General features: G+C 39.8%; 1 protein-coding gene across 1 annotated transcript in view; it reads right to left on the reverse strand.

Annotated features, from left to right (window-relative positions):
* KIF13B (kinesin family member 13B) overlaps positions 1-21,262 on the reverse strand; it is a 200,211-nt gene that overhangs the window by 79,866 nt on the left and 99,083 nt on the right. Inside the window, exons 13-18 of the mRNA XM_058720792.1 lie at positions 19,479-19,613; positions 8,736-8,866; positions 5,270-5,356; positions 3,535-3,725; positions 2,813-3,023; positions 1,756-1,918 (exon numbers count right to left, since the gene is read on the reverse strand). Coding sequence (XP_058576775.1) covers positions 1,756-1,918; positions 2,813-3,023; positions 3,535-3,725; positions 5,270-5,356; positions 8,736-8,866; positions 19,479-19,613 — 918 coding nt within the window. The remainder of the gene's footprint in view (positions 1-1,755; positions 1,919-2,812; positions 3,024-3,534; positions 3,726-5,269; positions 5,357-8,735; positions 8,867-19,478; positions 19,614-21,262) is intronic.

A 21,262-nucleotide genomic window follows, 5' to 3' on the forward strand; every position in this document is an offset into this window, starting at 1 on the left:
TCTCTACCGGCCATCACATACCCCATGAACATACTCCCAGGTGTCTGGGAGAGAGGGATGCCCAAAATGACCTGCGTCACTTCTAGGTGTTGACCTGGCTGCCTGGAGACAGGGTTGATCTTTCCAACAAGGTCCTAGCCAGGATACACAGAAAAAGCTACAGAGAGTCATGCTTAATGGGGGAAAAATGTTTGTTTCTGTTTTTCCAACTCAAACACTACAGAATGGAAAAAGACCTTGCTCTGCTCAGTCTTCTAGAAGAATATAAGCCCTATACCTTCGGCCCAAGATTAGCTTTCCTCTACTGCTTTTTGTCTGAGTCCCACTGCACCCATGGTTTGCCCTACAGATGCCAACAAGCAAAATAAAGTTCTAAGTTCACAGAATATATACCAAAAGACAAGTCTCAGGGCACCTGGGTGGCTCAGTCGGTTAAGTGTCCAACTCTTGATTTCAACTCAGGTCATGATCTCACGGTTTGTGAGTTAGAGCCCCATGTCGGGCTCTGTGCTGACAGCATGCAGCCTGTTTGGGATTCTCTCTCTCCCTCTCTCTCTCTCTCTCTGCCCCTCCCCTGTATGTGCGTGTGCATGCTCTCTCTCAAATAAATAAATTTTTTTAAAAAATGCAAGTCTCCATAAAGCAATGAATGCATCACATCCACAATACCTATATTACTAAAAACATTAAGTATCATATTTGCCAAATATCTGTTCTGTGGAATCATTGACCTTGATGTTGTGATGCCACAAGAAAAAGATAGATGTGGTCCTTGCTATCAAATTAGAACACCCAAGAAGGATTCATTAAACCTCTGCTGTGTCAAATACTGTAGGGGAAACAAAGCACACAGACCCTCAAAATATTTTTCTGAATATAACATTCTATCATAAAAATTACATATGAACATGATTGAGAGCTAGAAAAGAACCTAAATAACAAAGAAAACACCTGAATGGCAAGGATAGAAAACTCTGATGGGAACTTCCCTCTATATTTTATTAAGCTTATTACATAATACCACAAAAATTTGTGACCATGAATACACACATGAAACAACTAATAAACAGTTTTGCAGAGCAATCTGTTAGCAAGTGGAAATAACATGGTTTATGTAAAATAAACAGGTACCTTAAGGGAGGAGGGTTGTACAGTGGTAACAAAATGAAGGGGAAACACCACTTTCAGAAGATTCATCAGGAAAGACTTTTCAGAAATCATTTAAACAAACTGGAAGAAAGGGAGTTGAGGGAAATAAATTGGTAGAGTGTGGTGGGTGGAGGCGGAGAGGATATTCTTTTTTTTTTTTTTTTTTTTTTAATTTTTTTTTCAACGTTTTTTATTTATTTTTGGGACAGAGAGAGACAGAGCATGAACGGGGGAGGGCAGAGAGAGAGGGAGACACAGAATTGGAAACAGGCTCCAGGCTCCGAGCCATCAGCCCAGAGCCTGACGCGGGGCTCGAACTCACGGACCGCGAGATCGTGACCTGGCTGAAGTCGGACGCTTAACCGACTGCGCCACCCAGGCGCCCCACGGAGAGGATATTCTTGTGGACAAAGGACATATATGCACAGAGGCAGAGAATTAAAAGCAAATAAACTCTACTGGAGAGCGGAGAGCAAGTACAAAAGGATACAGACTGCAGAAAGTATAGGTGGGGAGAAGGGCAAATCCACTGGTATTTAATAACACTGGTGAAATAGACAATGTCCCCAATGACATCTTTGCCTCTTCCATGAATGGCAACCTCACCTTCCTGTTGGCATCCAGGCTGGAGGCTGGAATCTGCAGGGTTACTTTATACTCTGTTCTTTTATCCAGTTCCTCTGCAATGTAACTAGCTTCTCTCACCAACAGATTGGCTTTAACAATTTGTTCCCTCAGCCTCATCAGGCTGTTATTCAGTGTTGCTTCTCTTTAAAAAAAGGGGGGGGGGGGGGAGGGGGATAACCGTCAAGCAGCACATCAGAATATTATGTACTACATAATACACAAATGCCAATCTGCGAACCAAGCTTTACAACTGCCTTTTGCACACAGGGAATACATTACTGACACCGACCCATGCATGCGCTTGTATCCGGGCTAAGTTATACGTACAGGCACACGCTCGTGTAACAAGCTGGCCGTTGATTACGACAGTGCTCACTTGACTGTGTATACAAGTCACCTGGGGGTCTTGATAAACTGAAGATTTTGACTCATGAGTGCTGGGGTGGGACCTGATATGCTAACACTTCTATCAATCACCACCTCAGAGAGATGCTGCCTATCTGCAGACCAAACTTGGAATGGCAAGAGGTTAGTTAAGTACAATCTGTAACCGTAGATGAGACATTTTAGTGCAATGCTAATTAGCCCATATAGAGATCAAACTTGCAATCTGCATCTCATTAGCACCATGCTTTACCTACCTGAACTAATCAGTCCAGATAACCACCTTTCTTTTTTTTTCTTTTTTTTTAAAAAGCATCTACCCAAGCTTCAGAACCTAAAGTATAATACAATGATAAAGTATAACTTCTAAGTACAAATATTTGTTTATTCAATCCAAAAGCCATACAGACTAAAATGTGGCAGTACCTAACAAGGGCAACTTTAAAGAAATCAATATAAATTGGTAATTCCTGTTTTTTTCAAAAATGAAAAAAATAAGATAGTGCCAAATGATTCTTAGGCTGTAACACTCTCTTTTTAATCTAACTTTTTTTCAAGTAATTTCTAGATCTCTTCACCCTGCATCTGACCTGGGCAGGTTACAGTAACAAGCACTGGCTGTGCATGTGTAATAAAGGCCCTATGCACCTACCTCTCTTCAGCCCACTGTCTCAGTCGCTGTTGAGCACTGGGTGAGTGGAAAGAAAACCTGTCCCCACTACGGCAGTTTTGCTTCTCAGGAGACAGCCTTCTTCGTAGCTGCTCCAATTCATGTTCATACATAAGCCTCTGGCGCTCTAATGCAGATCGTTTCTCTTCTTCATGCTGTTGTTCTAGGCTGTTCAATATGGACTGCATTGGATCTAAACAAGGGTTTTTTAAAAAGGTAAATAATGAACGAAAGGTGACTGTACAACACAATATATTTCAAATGCTGTTCTATATATTGCTATGCTGTTTGTCACCCTAATTAGTAAAAGAAGACTCTTGAAGACAGTTTGGAATAAACTCCGTTTTCCTGACTCACAATTACTCATCATATCATCTATTCTTGTTAGATATATGCCGAACTGTTTTCCATCCAGACAAAGCAGGTCTTATTGTGTGTTCTACACATAACCTAAGAGTGGCAGTCAAGTGTCAAATCTGAGAAATTCTACCACTAAGAATAAAGTTGGCAGTGATTTGTAACCAAGGCTGAAAGAATGAAAAGTTTATATAAATAAATAAAAACCAAAGACACAAAAGAATAGAGTGCAGGGAATAACATAAAGATTTCCTTTTTTGGTTAACATTTAAAAGGTCTCAGTCACAAACATGTTTAACTCTCCACCAACTTTGAAAGATTCTAAAACTCACAACAGATCTGCTCACCATTATTACCCAGAGCCTTCATGGTAACCTCCATCTGTGCATACTCATAATTGAAGTTGATTTCACTGGACACCTCACTGGAGGAGTCTCCGTCTACATCCAGTTGCTCAGAACTGGTATCATTCTTCATGGAGCTGTCTTGTTCCTCATCCTCTCTATCTGCTTTCTTCTTCTTTTTAGGCAAATTCAGTCTTGGGAGAAAAAAAAAGAGTATTATTTTTAAAATAAAGATAGGCACATATTCATTCCATTCATTAAATACTGGTATTTGTTAGATGCCAAGGGGGCACCATGTAAGTGTAAGGCAATTACTATACCCAGGAAGTTTATCCTCTACTAGTAGAAATACATACACATACGTGTGAATAGTTACAACAGACAGCATGACTTGGCCACATGACTGTAACAAGCGAGGTGCTGAAGAAAAGCTGAGGAACACTGTGATAACAACAGAAAGGATGACAGAGTAGGAAGTCATCTGAGGCAAGCCTTAAACAATAAGGAGAAAGCAGGGCATTAGGGCAGTGGGAACAGCATGAGAAGAGATGTAGAAATGGAAACTCTCATGGTTTGGAGAAATTATGAATAAAACAACACAGGGGCACATATACAAAATGTGTATAGCAGGAATTGTGGGAGATAATGCTGGAAAAATCAATTTATCCCAAACTATGAAGGTTTTGAAAACCAAGCCAAGCAATTTCTACTTGATTTAGTTTGAGAAGGAAAAAAATGAAAAATATTTTCCACATACTTTGTACCCCTCTACCCTTTCCTCAGTAATCAAAATATCGACTGGCCTACAAGCAAAGGATCTCCATTAGCTATAAGAAAAGTCAGCTGATATCCCAAGCAGGGTGACCAGTGACAGGAAGAGGAACACAGCAGGATTCTAATTCTGTAGAATCTCTAGTCCGCCCTTCGTTAGCAATACAACACCAGTTTTCTATGGGAAATAATGTGTGCAGTCCCGGGACACACACTTTATCAGCCTCTCTTACAGGTGACAGGCAAATTCTAGCAAATGAGACAAAAGTAGAAGGTTGCTGGGGACTCTGGAATATTTCTGCTTTTTCTGATCAAGAAGACAGGGCTAGTATCACCACCCATCTCTCTCAGTTTCTTCATATGTGCCCAGATGCTGCTTTGAAGCCTGGAGTGCTGTAGCCATCTTTAGACCACAGACCACAGGGAAATGCCAAGACAGTGAAACAGTGAAAAGACTTCTACGATGACAGTTTTGAAAGGCTTAGCCAATGCTACCAACCATCCACCTTTGGATTTCTTATTCTGTCAGTGAACAAACTGTTTAAGTCATTTTAATAGTTCAGTTTGCTATTACTTGCAGCCGAAAACATTCCTAAATGAAATACAAATTTTATTTCATGAAGAAGGAAACTAAAAGTACTACTCTTCCAATAAAAAATAAACAGATAAAAAAATAAGCATGTCAGAAAAAACATTAATGAATTCTTATACCAGATGGCAAAACAATCATCTTCCAATGGGAAATGAAAAGGAAAAATAAGTAAGTAAACTCCTTATTGTCCCTGAGTATAGGGTTCATATGCCTCTAGGCTCAAACCATATAGTGAACAAACCATATACAGTCAATAAATATATATGTACACAAAATAATGTCTAATTTTTATGGAGCTAAGTTTACCTAATATATATTCTTCTATTTCAGAGTACAATCTTTAACAATCTCTAAGAGCCATGAATAATGTCATACCTGAAGAAGTGGTTGTTTCCCCATAATATCCTGTCCCCATGGTGTAGCTGTATAGGACTAGATACAGAAGAGCCATTTACAAATGTTCTGTGGGGAGAAGAGGTCAAACATGCAAACAATGATTATCAACGTTTTCTCCTTTACTATACCATAGAGACGTAGTTACCAGGAAAAATAAAATAATCAATTCCCCAAATTGATTCCCAGTAAATTTCATTATTTGTATTTACTTCTTTGCTGATTTACCTAAAAAGCTTACGGTACTAAGTATAATATATTATTATCCTCTACTTTTCAAAGTTTCAAATTTGTTATATAGTATATTAGGGAGTATGGAACTATTATAGCCAATAATAAAAAGCTGGTAGCATATACATTACAACTCAAATTGAATATGTCCAATCTACATGGATAAGAGCCAATCAACCAACCAGAATCTAGAAATATCTACAGATATCAGTAATAATAAATGAGACCTATGCTAGAATCTTCTGTAACTTCCTAGAGCACAGAAAAAACATTCATATCCTATCAATATATAAAAGACTTGTCAGGTCCACTTGACTGCTTATCTTAACAATGGAGTTCAACAGATGGATGAACAGAAGGATATGAAGGGAAGAATTTGCAGAGGCAGGAAATAAACAGAAAAATTATGCATACCACTATAAGACTGATATTCCTGGAATACCAGTTTCATCAAGCCTCCTTCCTGCTGAAGGACTCATTTGCTTAGATACAGGATAAAGGTCAAGTTCTTTAACTTGATACTCAAGGCCCCATAAAAGGAAGCCTTCTTTATCTCCTTTCCCCTTTCCAGTGAATTCTCAACTCCAGCCAAAAAAACAAAAGGTTTATGTTCTGTCCACTGAACATGGCTGACTTACTCTTCTTTCAAAGCCAGGCTTATACCAGCCAGTCCTGCAAACTAGAACAGAGTTCCTGTCCCTCTCCATTCCCCCCAAGTCCTCAGCTCTCACAGCCCAGCTGGTTTCAGCTTCCTCTATAAAGTCTGCTCATCACCCCAGCCTATAGTATCTTAGTTTCTTTGCCATCCTAAGCACTACCTGGCTTTATATTGCTAATTACTTTTTATGTATATGCATACACACAAAATCTTACTCTCTGTATCTAGATTTCACTTGCCATGTGGGTTTTTAAACACTAGAAGTAATTGGTCCTCCTACAGTCTGATTATGGTAAATCTCGAGGCTCAAAAAATATAACAAGAGGGAACCTACTAAAATTAGCAGATTTTAGCTTTTATGACACAAATTCCTTAAATACAATGAGGAGTTTAATTAAAGGCAAACTTATATAGAGGCTTATTTTTAAAGGCTACAGCAGTTAAGCTATAATTAGTAAATAAAAGCATGAACACAATAACAGTTTCCCAAGTGTGGTCTCTGGGGGGGTCCCCAAGATCAAAGCTATTTTTATAATAATGCTAACCTGCCCTTTTTCACTGTGTCATTTATACCAGCAAATGAGTAAAACTGCTGGTGTTTTAGCACAAACCAAGGCAGTGGCACCAAACATTTCTAGTAGTCACTGGACTACTCACTGCCATGCACTCACAATTTTTTTTTTTTTAACGTTTATTTATTTTTTTTTTTGAGACAGAGAGAGACAGAGCATGAATGGGGGAGGGTCAGAGAGAGGGAGACACAGAATCTGAAACAGGCTCCAGGCTCTGAGCTGTCCGCACAGAGCCTGACGCGGGGCTCGGACTCACAGACTGAGAGATCATGACCTGAGCCAAAGTCGGACGCTTAACCGACTGAGCCACCCAGGCGCCCCATTTAAAAAATGTTTCCTTTGAGAATGTCTTTGATGATGAAGTAAAAATTACTATGTTTTTTTTTTTTTTACTCTTGACTCTGAGTACCCAACTTTTTAAACATTTCAGGTGACAAAATGGGAAGTACATAAAAAGCACTGTGTCCATTCATACCAAAGAATGAAGGCTGTCCTGAGCAAAAGACATACACACAAAGTGTTATTTTGGGCATTTTCTTGCAAATAAACAAAGCAAGGAAACGAATGGCAGTATTTGTTGCCAACTGTAAACTTCAAATGAGAACTGGAGTTTGGAAGACTTGTGTCTGTGTCCTCCACCCAAAGACCATGAGGAGCACTCCTGTGGTGAACATGCACAGGGAGAAGACACAGCCCCAGGAAGCACAGGGTATCTCAGTGAGACTGTGCTGGGAAGGACTGTGGCAGGATCTGGGCTTTAGCTGGATGACTTGGGAAGGGCTCTGACAGCATGGGGTGCTGTATGTGCTGGATGCTGTATGATCGGGCATTTCAAAAAATCTTATCTATGGAGGGGAGACTCTGATGAAGATGTGACGAGTGAAGAAATAATCGCTCACCTCAACCAAGAGAAGGTGTTTGGTATTTGGTGTGTGGCAGAGTGACCTTGATTTTTGTCTGTGCTGAAACAAAATGATGATGTGGCCTGCTTTGTCTTATTTATCACAGCCTCAGAGTAACATTGCCTGAGGTTGATTTTTTAATAGGAGAATGGCATGCCCTAACTGGGAGTGCCAGGTCCAGTGTCTTCTCTTTTTTTTCCCCTTTCTTATTTGCATCCTTCACCATGAGCTTGATTGCTTACCAATATTTAAAGACTTTGTGGATAAAATCAGTAATGATATTAATGATTATTCAGTATCACAGGATGAAATGGTCCAACATTTGGAAATTCAATATAAATCAGTTAACAGTTATGGATCATTATATAACACACAGCCCAAGGAAACAAACTGACAAACATTTAATTTATAAATAATGGTACACCTCTTCATTCATCCATTACTTACTGAGCACTTATATACTAGTCTTCTATTACATACTAAGGACAGAGAACCAAAAATAGAAGGGCCCTTGTCCTCAGTGAGTTCATAGTCCATTGGGGTAATAAAGGCTAAGAGACCACAAAAATACAAATACAAAGTGTTGACAGGAAGCATAAGGTGTATGGGAATATGTACTAGGGGCCCTTCACTTAGACCAAACAGGAAATTCCCCCAAAGTAGATAATGACAGAGCTTAACCTTGAATGTCAAACAGGAATTAGCTGCCCAAAGGAATGGCAGACATAGAGGAATAGGAGACAGACAGGAGGGATGTAAGGGATTTTGTATCAAAAATAGTAGAAAGCCATTCGGCTATCTGGTGAGTGACCCAGGAGAAAAGGTTCCAATCAAGATATGATGAGGGCCTTGTTTTTTTATTTTTATTATTTTTTTTATGAGGGCCTTATTTAAATAAGGCCACGAGAGTGAGTATAGAGAGAGAACATGGCTTAAGAACTACTAAAAAGTTAAATGTAAAGGCCTTGGTAATGAAGTGAATATCTTCATTAAGTGAACTTAAAAAGCAAAGGCCAAGCATCCACAAGTAGTGTCCTTTCTTCCTCTTAAAGACTGTGACATTAACACTAATTAAAGTACATTACCTGGTGTTCTTCTGAGGAGTCAGCATAACCTGGCCTTCTGATGTGATGTCTATAATACAATGTTCAGGAAGAATTCCCATTCCACATAGCTGGATATCTTGGGAATTTGCTGACCCTATCAATGTATGTTCCTACAAAAGAATCAAATTCACTGATTAACATTGTATTCTTACATGTATAGAAACTGAAATCATCTCCCCTGAGCCCTCTTATATTGATCCATTACCTTAGCTAAAAGATTTTCTTAAGCAAATGGAATGGGGTAGGGGGAATTTCTGGCTTTCTCTGAAATACATTCTACAAATTGTATTTCCTTATAAGGAATAATGCAGAATTGAGTTATACCTTTTAAACCTAAAGCTATAGTTTTATATTAATGTCTATACTATATTCATTATTTTCCATCGCAATCTTGATTCCAAATACTTTATACTACTCTCAGAGCATGAGCCATATGTCAATGATATACCAAAAATATTGGTCTGAAGACCACAGTTACTTAAGCTGCACATCATTTATCTGGTCTCAATCAAGATGAGTCAACCACAAAGATAAAAAGCTATTCAAATCTAAGCATTTTGAAAAGATTACAATTATTTTATGAATCCCATGGTCTCTCTAATCTTCACAGAAGATATGATGGATGTGTTCTTCTTACTGTAGAGTCGCAATTATGCAATTCTTGAAGCCCCAATCACCAGCCTTGCTTTCTGGCTGGCAACTGAGAAAGTGGATGTAAAAGTTAAGTTCCCTCTTCTGCACTTCAACATCTGACTGCCCATACATAATTAAACGCTGATAAGACCTGGATGTGTCCCTAGGCCACCTCCTCCTTGCATACACCTGGATCAGGGGTCAGATACAAAATATGTAAGGCTTTGCAAGTTTTATAAAACCACTCTGCCTCATAGTGCGAAAGCAGTCAGATAACACACATATGAACAAGTGTGGCTACTTTCCAACAAAACTTTATTTATGAACACTGAAATTTGGACTTCATATAATTTTCACATGTCTGAAATATTATAGCTTTTCTATTTTTTTTTCCAACTATTTAAACAATGTAAAAACCACTCTTAGCTCCCAGGCAGTATAGAAGCAGGCAGGGAGCTAGATTTGGCCAGTGGAAACAGTTGCTGACCCTTGATCACAATGACTTCATCCAGCCCCATGGGTTTTAAATGCTGTTGAGACAGGAAAACTAAAGGGACCCTATGAAAAACTGCTTGTTTTGCTCCTTTTCCTGCTTCTGTTCTTGCTAGGACCCACATCCCCCTACACATACACATCTTATAGAACAGATAATGTGTCCTCCCGGTAAAGGCAAAGGAGTTAATGATTTCTTTGGAGTCTTCCAGCACAACAGACACCATCTAAGGAGTGACCAAGACCACTGATCCACCAAGAACTGTGGCCCTAGGGCACAAGTGGCTTATGGAGGACACCTAAACACTTGTCTATGTTCCTGGATGCCTGAGAAGACACAACCCTCAATAAAAACCCCAGGCTTCAAACAAAGATGAGACTTACTTTCCTTTCAGAGTCTCCCAGTTGCTCTGTATCTGCTTTCTCTACATATCTTCAATAAACTGCTCTCATTTCCTCTTGGCTTACATTTGGTTTCCATCCTGAATGAAGTCAAGGACCTTCTTGGCTGGTTCTGGAGAACCCCACCTGGGTCCTCAGACCTCGCCTGCCTGCGACACTGTTTCTATATAAATTAAATCACTAACCAGGAACCATAAGCTTTAGTTCATTATTTTCCTGCCTCCACTACCACTATTCTAGTCTCAATAACCATTATTTGTTGCCTACTTGGATGTCTAAAGACATTTCAAGGTGTCTAAATGTCTTTAATGTTCATTTATTTATGAGAGAAAAAGACAGAATGCAAGCAGGGGAGGGGCAGAGATAGAGGGAGACACAGAATCCCAAGCAGGCTCCAGGCTCTGAGCTTTCAGCACAGAGCCCGACACAGGGCTCAAACCCACAAACCACAAGATCATGACTTGAGCCCAAGTCGGAGGCTTAACCAACTGACCCACCCTCTAAATGTCATTCTTAATGACATTTGAGTATCTAAAGACATTTCAAAGTGAAAGGGCCAAAGCAGAACTTTTGCTCCCCCAACCTCCACCCAATGAGTCTATTCTCTTCTCCATTAATAGTGGTACTGCCACCACCCAGGTAGTCAACTAAAAAGGTTAGGTGCTACTGAGCCCTATCTTCCCCTTACCAGCCTACTCCTGGATCCATGTTGATCAGAACATCCCTACAGACTGTCCCTCCAAAACATATCAAGAATTGGCTCATTTTCCCTCCACCTCTACGATCACGCTTTACACTCTACTGCTCTGGTGAATACAGGTGCCTCCTACTATCTCTCCACTCCTAATCCCTCACCCCCATCCACTCCCAGCACAACAGCTGATCGTGCAGCGCCCCCTATTTAAAACCCTCAAGTGGCTTCCCTTTGAACTTCTAATGAAGTCCAAATTCTTACTCAGGCTTACAAAAAACGCTCAGTGATGTGGCCCTGCCTGCCTCCCCTATCCTAGCTCTTACTACTCCCCCTTCTCCTGGAACATGATAAGGCCATACTGGCCTTTTATCTGTTCTTTGAGCACACTGGCTGGTTCCTCCATCTAGTCTTGATATTGGTAGTTTCTTATCATTTCTATCTCACCTTTTAAGGGAACATTCTCAGGGAGGTGTACTCGGAACTGACAATCAGATATAAGCACCCCACCACTCTCCTATTTCAATTCCTTACCTAGCACTGACTATGGGTTGGTTTACTATATGTCTCCACAGCTAACATGGAAACACCACAAGAGCAGAGAACAGCCTGACCTGCTCCCCACTGTAATCCAAGCACTTAACACATGCCTGGCACAATTAGTCATTAAAAAAATATAAAGGAAAAATAAATGATCATTTGTCTTCAGACTCAAAGGAAGATGATTCTCTCCTCCTCTTTGCTGGTAACCCTTCTAATTATGTTGTGGGTCCCAGTGATTCCTATCTGTTCTGGGACCTCAATCTCATAAAAAGGGCCCTTCCCCACTAGTATATTCATTTCACCTTTCCTGGGGGTTTCTTCTCTCAGCTGTACTGCAGTGGTGATTCTAAGGAAACAAAGAGCTGGGATCCAGAGCTGCCCCATGGTATCCTATTCGGTCCCCAAGGAGTATATAAAATACAGAGGACATTCCACATAAAGCTTTACTCCTCACTATTAGCTGAGGCTTTCTGGCCAATCCTATACTTTCCTAATCTGGAGAACAGGGTTTGACTCCATGAAACTACAAGTAATGCTTTGTGATGCTCAGTAGCAGGCCTAAAGAATCTATTCCATGCCTATCTGCATTCCCCACTTTGGCTCCCCCCACGCCCCCCCCCCCCCCACCGTACAACACCAACCCCACAGTGAAGTGAAGTTCCAAAAGGGGGGAGAAAAGAATCTAAAGAGAAAAAGGGCCCAAGACCACCTAAAAAAGAAGGAAAAATTGTCAAAGCACTTGCCTTGAACTATATAACCCAGGTTGGGGTTTGAGTCTAGAACCAACTCCCACTACCATAGTCTGACTGCACACAGATTCAGGTCCATGTCTGTGCCTTTGCTCTTGTTCTCTTTGCTTGAAAGACTCCCTCTTCCCTTCATCTAAATACAAGAGTCTTCTAATTGAGGGTCATTTTCTACTTGAGAAAGTTTCAGCAGTAGGCAACACTGACTTCTCCCTTCTCTGAATCCCCTTAGAGGGGATACCATATTTCACTATCAATTGCACAGATGTTGCTTTTTTCCTTTATTTAGACAGCAGTCTTCACAGAACTCCTGCATCTTCTACAACAATGAGCACAGTACATGACACATGGTGTATGCTAAGTATCTATTGATAGACTGAATTAAAAATTATTGGAGATAAGATATTAACACAAACATGCAAAGGCCTAATCCAAATTCTGGAAGGAAAACTTCATTTTTTTAACAAATGTATACTAAGTACCTATTATGAGTTGGGCACTGAGTCACAAGAGACAAAGTCCCAATTATGGTGCTTACAATGTCAGTGACAACTTAAATCTCTCAGTTGAGGTTATAATCTATTCTGATTTGGATGATGATTCACTGTAATCTCAAACACTGCACTCTAACAGCTCAATCTGCCAAAGCCTTACTGTTTGATGTTTAGGCAACTTAAACAATAAGCTTTTTGATAAGTTCTTCCTATTGTGCTCTAAGCACTGCAATAAAAACACTGACAAGGAAAAAAAAATAAACTTATCATAGGTTGGCACAGTTTATCTAATGAGTATCTAAGTGCTATGAAAGTACAAGGTAATCAAAACAAGATAAATTAATCAGGGGTGGCTTTTCAGTCTCTTTGTGATATGTGGATACAATGATTCTTAAACCAGACTACTTTTGGGGCGCCTGGGTGGTTCAGTTGGTTAAGCGCCCAACTTCAGCTCAGGTCATGATCTCGCAGTTGGTAAGTTCGAGCCCCACATCAGGCTCTGTGCTGACAGCTCAGAGCCTGGAACCTGCCTGGATTCTGTGTCTCCCTCTCTGTCTGCCCTTCCCTTACTTGTGCTCTGTGTCTCTCTCTCTCTTTCAAAAATAAATAAACATTAAAAACAAATTTAAAAAAATAAAGTAGGGGCGCCTGGGTGGCCCTAGTCGGTTGAGCGTCCGACTTTGGCTCAAGTCACGATCTCACGGTCTGTGAGTTCGAGCCCCGCGTCGGGCTCTGTGCTGACAGCTCAGAGCCTGGAGTCTGCTTCGGATTCTGTGTCTTCCTCTCCCTCTGACCCTCCCCTGTTCATGCTCTGTCTCTCTCTTGTCTCAAAAATAAATAAACGTTTAAAAAAAATAAATAAATAAAGTAGACTGGTTTTAGGGAAAACTTTAGCAAATATAAAATACCATATGTAAAAATCTCAGAAATAATCAGAGGCTAGAAATGGTTTTTAACCTTCTTTCATCCGTTTAAGTTTAATTTCACTGGAGAAGATTAGTTAACTATTCTATGAATTTACTGTACCTTGCTTCCTTTATAAATCAACTATTTATGTGGCTCTTTTGAGAATCTCCCTTTGACCAGCTAAGTCCTAAAAGAAAGAGTAAGACAGAGACAGAGGGGAAAAGAGGGAGGGGAAAAAGGAAGATGAAGAGAGACAGGACTTGTCCACTAGGACATATTTCACAGGGTAGCTTTTCCCAGCCTGCAAGAAGAAAAAGTAGCATATGGATAAAGCCCATGAGGTCCCTCAGTCTTACCAGCATTCCCAGATAATTTCTGAAGGAAAAGGTAAGTAAGTACCAACGGCACTAAGCAGAAAAGTACCTGTTACTCTTCACATATCTAAGTAATCAAAATTCTTTAATAAAGAAGTCATGCTAGCTTAACAGAACCTAGACTCTGAAGACAGCTTTTCTGGAATGGAGGTGAAAAGGGCAGGAATGCTATCTTCCCATCTTTTACAAATTCAAACACTACACCACACAGACCAAACCGCTGCCAACCCAAGAACTCCTACTGTGCCATGACTGTGTCTTCTTCATCTTGGGGTCCTTGGGGCCCAACCCACAGCTCCACAAACACTGAATGGCTGATGCCTCTGCCATTCTCATCACTTCAGTCGGTGACTGTGAATACTGGCAAAGAGGACAACAGGCAGTTTACTTTCAATGGGAGCTATACTATAAAAGACATGTGTTTTAAAACTGCTGCCGAGGGGTGCCTGGATTGCTCAGTCAGTTGAGTGTCATGATCTCACAAGCCCGTGTCGGCTCTGTGCGGACACCTCAGAGCCTGGAGCCTGCTTAGGATTCTGTGTCTCCCTCTCTCTCTGCCGCAACCCACTCACATTCTGTCTCTGTCTCTCTCAAAAACAAACAAACATTAAAAAAAAGTTTTAAAGGGGCACCTGGGTGGCTCAGTCAGTTAAGCATCCGACTTCGGCTCAGGTCATGATCTCGCCGTTTATGAGTTCAAGCCCCATATCAGGCTCTGTGCTGGAAGCTCAGAGCCTGGAGCCTGCTTCAGATTCTGTGTCTTCCTCTCTCTCTGCCCCTCCCCCGCTCACACTCTGTCTCTCTCTCTCTTGAAAAAAAAAAAAAACATTAAAAAAAAATTTTTTTTTAATAAATAAATAAAACTGCTGCTTGGGGCACCTGGGTGACTCAGTTGGTTAAGCGACCGGCTTCAGCTCAGTCATGATTTTCACGGTTCATGAGTCTAAGCCCCACGTCCCACTCTCTGCTGTCAGCACAGAGCCCACCTTATTATTTTTTTAATTTTATTTTTTTAATTTACATACAAATTAGTTAGCATATAGTGCAACAATGATTTCAGGAGTAGATTCCCTAATGCCCCCTACCCATTTAGCCCATTCCCCCCCCCCACAACCCCTCCAGTAACCCTCTGTTTGTTCTCCATATTTAAGAGTCTCTTATGTTTTGTCTCCCTCCCTGTTTTTATATCATTTTTGCTTCCCTTCCCTTACATTCATCTGTTCTGTCTCTTAAAGTCCTCATGAGTGAAGTCATATGATTTTTGTCTTTCTCTGACTAATTTTACTTAGCATAATACCCTCTAGTTCCATCCACATAGTTGCAAATGGCAAGATTTCATTCTTTCTGATTGCCGAGTAATACTCCATTGTATATATGTACCACATCTTCTTTATCCATTCATCCATCGATGGACACTTGGGCCACAAAGCCCACATTAGATCCTCCGTCTCCCCTTCTCTTGGCCCCTACTCCCTACCCCGCTAGCACGTGCTCTCTCCCTGTCTCAAAAATAAATAAAAACATTTAAAGTTGTTGCTGAATCGCTGGTATGAATCCTTATCAAGTGTGTACATGTATAATTTGCTCCAAATCCTTCAGAATCAGCCTTGTTTCCAGGGTCATTAATAGCTGACTTGTGCAAAGAGCAGATCCAGAACCGCATAAGCAAAATAGCCCTCCTGAGAGATCTGGAGGATAACTGAAAGGCATGATGAGAATCAATTATACTGTGATCCCATTTCTGTAATTTAAAAATATGTATCAGTACAAGCCTATAGACATACATATAGGAATAGACCCAGCAGATACAGATAAAACTATTAAATGTTAACTGTGGTCATCTCTGCATGTTGGAATTTGGGCACAAATCCCCCCTCTTTTTCTAGTATGTGTTTATAAAACTCTTCAGAAAACAAAGTGTATTACTAGCATAATGTTTTTAAGGTGGGGGAAGCAGCTCTTCCCTCTAGAAGCTTGGCTGGCACTGGTATAAATGTCCAAGACTGTCTTAGAATCACAGGCAGTCCTTGATTTGCCTGAGAGCAAAGGATTGTAAAAATAACATTGCAAGGAGATCTTAATAATCAATGGGGAAACTGCAATTATTCTGTGACTTTTTAAAATGTCTGTAAAACCATTAAGATTTTTCTTACTGTTACAACATATAGGATAATGAAAAAATAGTAAAACCGATATTTATTTAGTATACTGTAATTTAGACTATTAGAAACACTGAGGGGCGCCTGGGTGGCTCAGTCAGTTAAGCGGCCGACTTCAGCTCAGGTCATGATCTCGCCGTCCGTGAGTTCGAGCCCCACATCGGGCTGGGTGCTGACAACTCAGAGCCTGAAGCCTGTTTCAGATTCTGTGTCTCCCTCTCTCTGACCCTCCCCCGTTCATGCTTTGTCTCTCTCTGTCTCAAAAATAAATAAACGTTAAAAAAAAATTGTTTTTTTTTAAAAAGAAACACTGAAATTTAAAGCATTTTATTTCTGGGGTGCCTGGGTGGCTCAGTTGGCTAAGGATTGGACTCTTGATCGCAGCTCAGGTCTTTTTTTTTTTTTTTTTTTTTTAAGATTATTTATTTTGAGAGAGAGAGAAAGGGAGCATGAGCAGGGGAGAGGTAGAGAGAGAGCAGTAAAGAGACAGTGAATCCCAGGCAGACTCTGTGTTGTCATCGCAAAGTCCGACGCAGGGCTCCAATCTTACAACCGTGAGATCATGACCCAAGCCAAAATCAAGGGTCAGATGCTTAAACGACTGAGTCATCCAAGTGCCCCATCTCAGCTCAGGTCTTGATCTCAGGGTCGTGAGTTCAAGCCCCACTTTGGGCTCCATGCTGGGCATGCAGCCTATTTAAAAACAAAAAGTATCTTATTTTTGTTAAAAGCTTATCAGGAGTAGTATAAACAGTACCTGCCTTCTTCTCAATACGTAACTTATAATATGGAGGGAGCATATTTCCTGTGCCTTGGCAAACTGTGATACTCCTTTCTAAGCTTCTACCGTTTTAACCTCTGTGCTCTAGATGCTGTGAAATATCTCCAAGAGCTCCTTTAGTGTGAAGTGTTCTCCAGTGTCCCTTTGAGCCATCTTCATCCTTCTCATCACACTTTCATTATTTACGTCGGTAAGTTCATCTTTACATTTCCCTGGCTGCATGTGTAGAATCTCACAAACGGCAGTGGCGTCAGCATCATCTACTAGATTGTGGTAACTGGAATTTGTGTATGTTTGGAACCATGACATGTAAGGACTGCCCACACATGCAAATTAGATGCAAAATTATCTTGTGAGTTATGTTCCACCTATGGTTTGGCCACCATACCTTGTCTCTACCAGTTCCAGACAAAACAAATATATGGAGGATTCTGTTCTGGAAGAGAATCATACCACTTGGAACTAAAAAGAACGTTAGAGATAATTTAATCCAGGGTCCTCTTTTATAGATGGGGTGCTGAAAATCACCCAGAGATATGAAGTCATCTGTCCAGCATCTAAATTGATTTCAGAATTTGAAGGCAAGAAATAAAAAATGCTCAGCCTCCAGATTCTTCCAACCCACATCATGGTATCACTTTACTGAAGCAAAAACTGTTCTTGGATTGAGATCATCCTTTTGAATGTGCTTGGTCATGAATATACTTTTGTCACGAGGTTAGCCTGGGCAGTGAAGAAATCAACACTGCCTTAGACTCTGCCAAAACAGGCTTGACCACACAGTCTGAAACAGAATCCCAACACCTCCACACAAGATGACCAGAAATATTTTGACTACTCTCCAAAAGTCTTTAAATAGTTTCTTTGTTTAATTTTTTAGTTAAGGAACAGATAGAATCAGGTTTTTTTTCTTGTTGGTGTATGTGTGTGTTCCAATTTGAACTTCATCACATCAGAAAGAAAAAGAATTCATAGTTCTGAGAAATAAAAAGGGCAGAATATTTGTGTCTTATTCTGTCTTGTACCTCTCCTAAAGCATATGAATACCTATAGCTGAAACCCTAACAGAAAATGCTGCCCACATCATTAAGAAACATAGTAAGTGATATGATCACTTATCATTTTTTTGCAATAGACAAGGGTAATATACATAAGGTACCACGCTGAGTATCAAGTAAGAAGATGGTATGTGGAATATTTTATATTTTACAGTGCTTCTGTTTACAAAGTACTTTGTAAATATCAAGTCTTATTTAATCCTCATAGGGCTCCTGTGAGGGAGTCAGACAGGGAAAGCACCCTTCTATAGAGGATGGATCTGTAGACTGGAGGGGGCAAAGGACTTGAGATCACACATCCGTTCAGCAGCATACCAAACTAAAAACGTGGGTCATCTCCCTGCCACTCCCATGTTGCTCCCACTTGAACACAACAGCTGAGAGTGCACATATACTATATGTATCAAAAACACAATTTAATTCACAGCATAATACAACATGGTATCAGATACTCATTAATAAAGGGGCTTTATTTATCAAAATAACACAAACCAATTACCCCAGGATATCTTTAATAAAACCTGGGAAACTAGCCAATGCATCGTGAATTCTTTAGTCTCTTTAGAAATGAAACCACACAATTTTCTAATTTTAAAGCAGTTTCCAACTTTACCAGCTCATTATCTTTAATTTCTTAGTCACTTCAGTTAAACCTACATATATAGTATCCATATTGCAAGGGTGGAAAAGATTTCCTCCCAGTATATATTAACCACAAGTCAAAATCATATAGTCCATTACCTAATTCATTTACGCCCTGGGACAAGGTGATTTTGGTGAGCTCCTCCTCGTAATTTATGTAGTGTCTCAGGATTCCTGCTTATTCTAAAGTTGTCTCTTGTCTTCCTGATAAATGCCACAATTTACAGATTTCAACATACATCGCTATTTGGGTTTCTGACCCTCTCATTCTCTAAGTCATTTATTCTTTTTTTGTAAGTCAATAATCCAAATTTTTGAATTTTCCTAAATTACTGGAAACAAATTTCATAGTAAGTGGTCCTACACCATAACTTTCTTTAAACATTTCCTCTTGTAATCTGATAACCACTCAGCAAAGGGTGTGCTTCACATAAATGACAAAAACTTTAGTCTACTAATAAATTGTTTAGTTCGAAAAGTCATTCTTTAAGCTTTAAAGTTATCTGCTTAGCTCCCTGGCATAAATCACAGTCAATCATAGTAGCTGAGATACTTAATGTCTTGAAAATAACATCAGAATATTAGTTTTTATATTACTAGGTTGAATTACATCACTTGAAGACTAAAAAGGGTAACTAATCTCAGAAACTCAAGATTTTTCTACCTTCTAGTTTATTCGAATAGAAACAATTGTGTTAATTCATTATTTTTGAATAAGCATGTTTCTTCAAGTTAAAAAAAATACTATGAAATATTGTTCTATATCATGGCAGGAAATAGCAGCAAAGCCTGTTACTTCACCTTTAAATAGTAAACCAGAAGTTCATTCAGAGCAGGATCAGCATTCAGATTAACAAGGAAGCATTTATCATCCCCAACTTTAATCCCAGAAGATTGAAGAGATATTCCAAGACTCTCAAGTTGCTTCTGTCGCTCCTATAAATGTATTAGAGAAGGATTAATTCCATAGCTATTGACACAGCAAGATATAAAAGGTCTCACGTTGGAATAATCATTAAATAAATAATTTTATAATTTAAGTATGTTATCTTAGGACATGGTATTATAGATTATTGCATTTTTTCTTTCCAAACTATATAATGTTTCTCATTTTGTTAATTAAAACTTCGTTTTGAAAAATAAGCCATTACCAATAGCAACAAAGTATACTATTGAATTCCCAATGTTCCTTCTTAAAAATATCTAACATTTGATTTTGTGTTTCTCACTTAGTTCTATACATATGAACAAAGGTGTTTTACCAACTGTGATCTTTCTAAAAGGCCAAATTTTCAATACACTCCCTTGCTTGATACCCTCAGTGATTCCCCAGCAAGATAAGGGCCAAACTCCCTCAACAAAGTCCACAAGGCCCTTCAATCTGGCCCTTGGAAATCTGGTGGTTTCCTCTCCACCTTCATGTCTTATCATTCCTACTCTCAAAGCCTGTGCTATAGTTAAATGGAACTCTTCCAGGTCCCTCAAAGTGTCAAGAATGCTCTCTTAAGAGATTTTACACCTGTTTCTTCTATCTGAAGTATACTTGTTCTCATACTTGGTAACTCAGACTTGTTTACTTGACCATTTCTCTATGAGGGCATGGATCCTATCTATCCACTGTGAATTCCTGGCACCTAGCAAGCACAGTGCATAACCAGTGAGCACTCAAAACATCAGGTTTGTAAATTTACCAAAATAAAACTTGTAGGGGCACCTGGGTGGCTCAGTCAGTTAAGCATTTGACTTGTGATTTTGGCTCGGGTCATGATCTCACAATGGTAAGATGGGCTCTGCACTGGGCGTGGAGCTTGCTTGCAATTCATATTCATTCTTATTCTCATTCTCTCTCTCTCTCTCTCTCTCTTTCTCTCTACCTCCCTGCCACCCCTCCTCTGCTTGAGCGTGTGCTAAATAAATAAATGAATAAAACTTGCATATGCATCAAGTACTACTTTCATAGTAAGAGTATGAACCTTTCTTTTTTATGACTGTCTCTGAGACCACACAATATATGAATGTCTGCATATAGGGGGAGACGCATGACGCCTGCAACAAATGCTCTACAATTAAAGTATATGAATTGGGGCAAAGTAGGGTGTCTTTGACTATATATAAATAACAAATAGTAATGAGTCACAGCCACCAAAAGCCTTTGATTCTGAGGAAAGACAAGACAGGCTAAGTCATTTAATTAGGGCCACACAGTAAGTTTGCAGCACAATTAAATTACAGCCTGAAAAATTTGCTATTTTTAGGGATACCATCCCAAAGTTATTTGACCATGGACCATTTTTCTTCCCAGAAGACTTATTAACAATTTGTGGCTATACTGCCAGAAATACAATTTGGGATATGCTTGTCTCTTTTGGAAAAAGGTCAATGACTAACAGACCAGGTCTTTTCCCAGGAAAGAGGAGTTAGCAAGCTCAGCAGCACTGAAGCCTGGGGGCTTGCAAAGATAAGGTGCTAAATGAGGTGTGAGATAAAATCAGGCAGCGTTCTCAAAAGGGACGTGTGAAAGAGGCAGAGAACAGTTAGGTAAGGAAAAGATGCTAACGATAAGATTCACCAGTATTCACCAGTAT

This window comes from Neofelis nebulosa, chromosome 3, assembly GCF_028018385.1.
Source record: "Neofelis nebulosa isolate mNeoNeb1 chromosome 3, mNeoNeb1.pri, whole genome shotgun sequence".
NCBI classification, from domain to species: domain Eukaryota; kingdom Metazoa; phylum Chordata; class Mammalia; order Carnivora; family Felidae; genus Neofelis; species Neofelis nebulosa.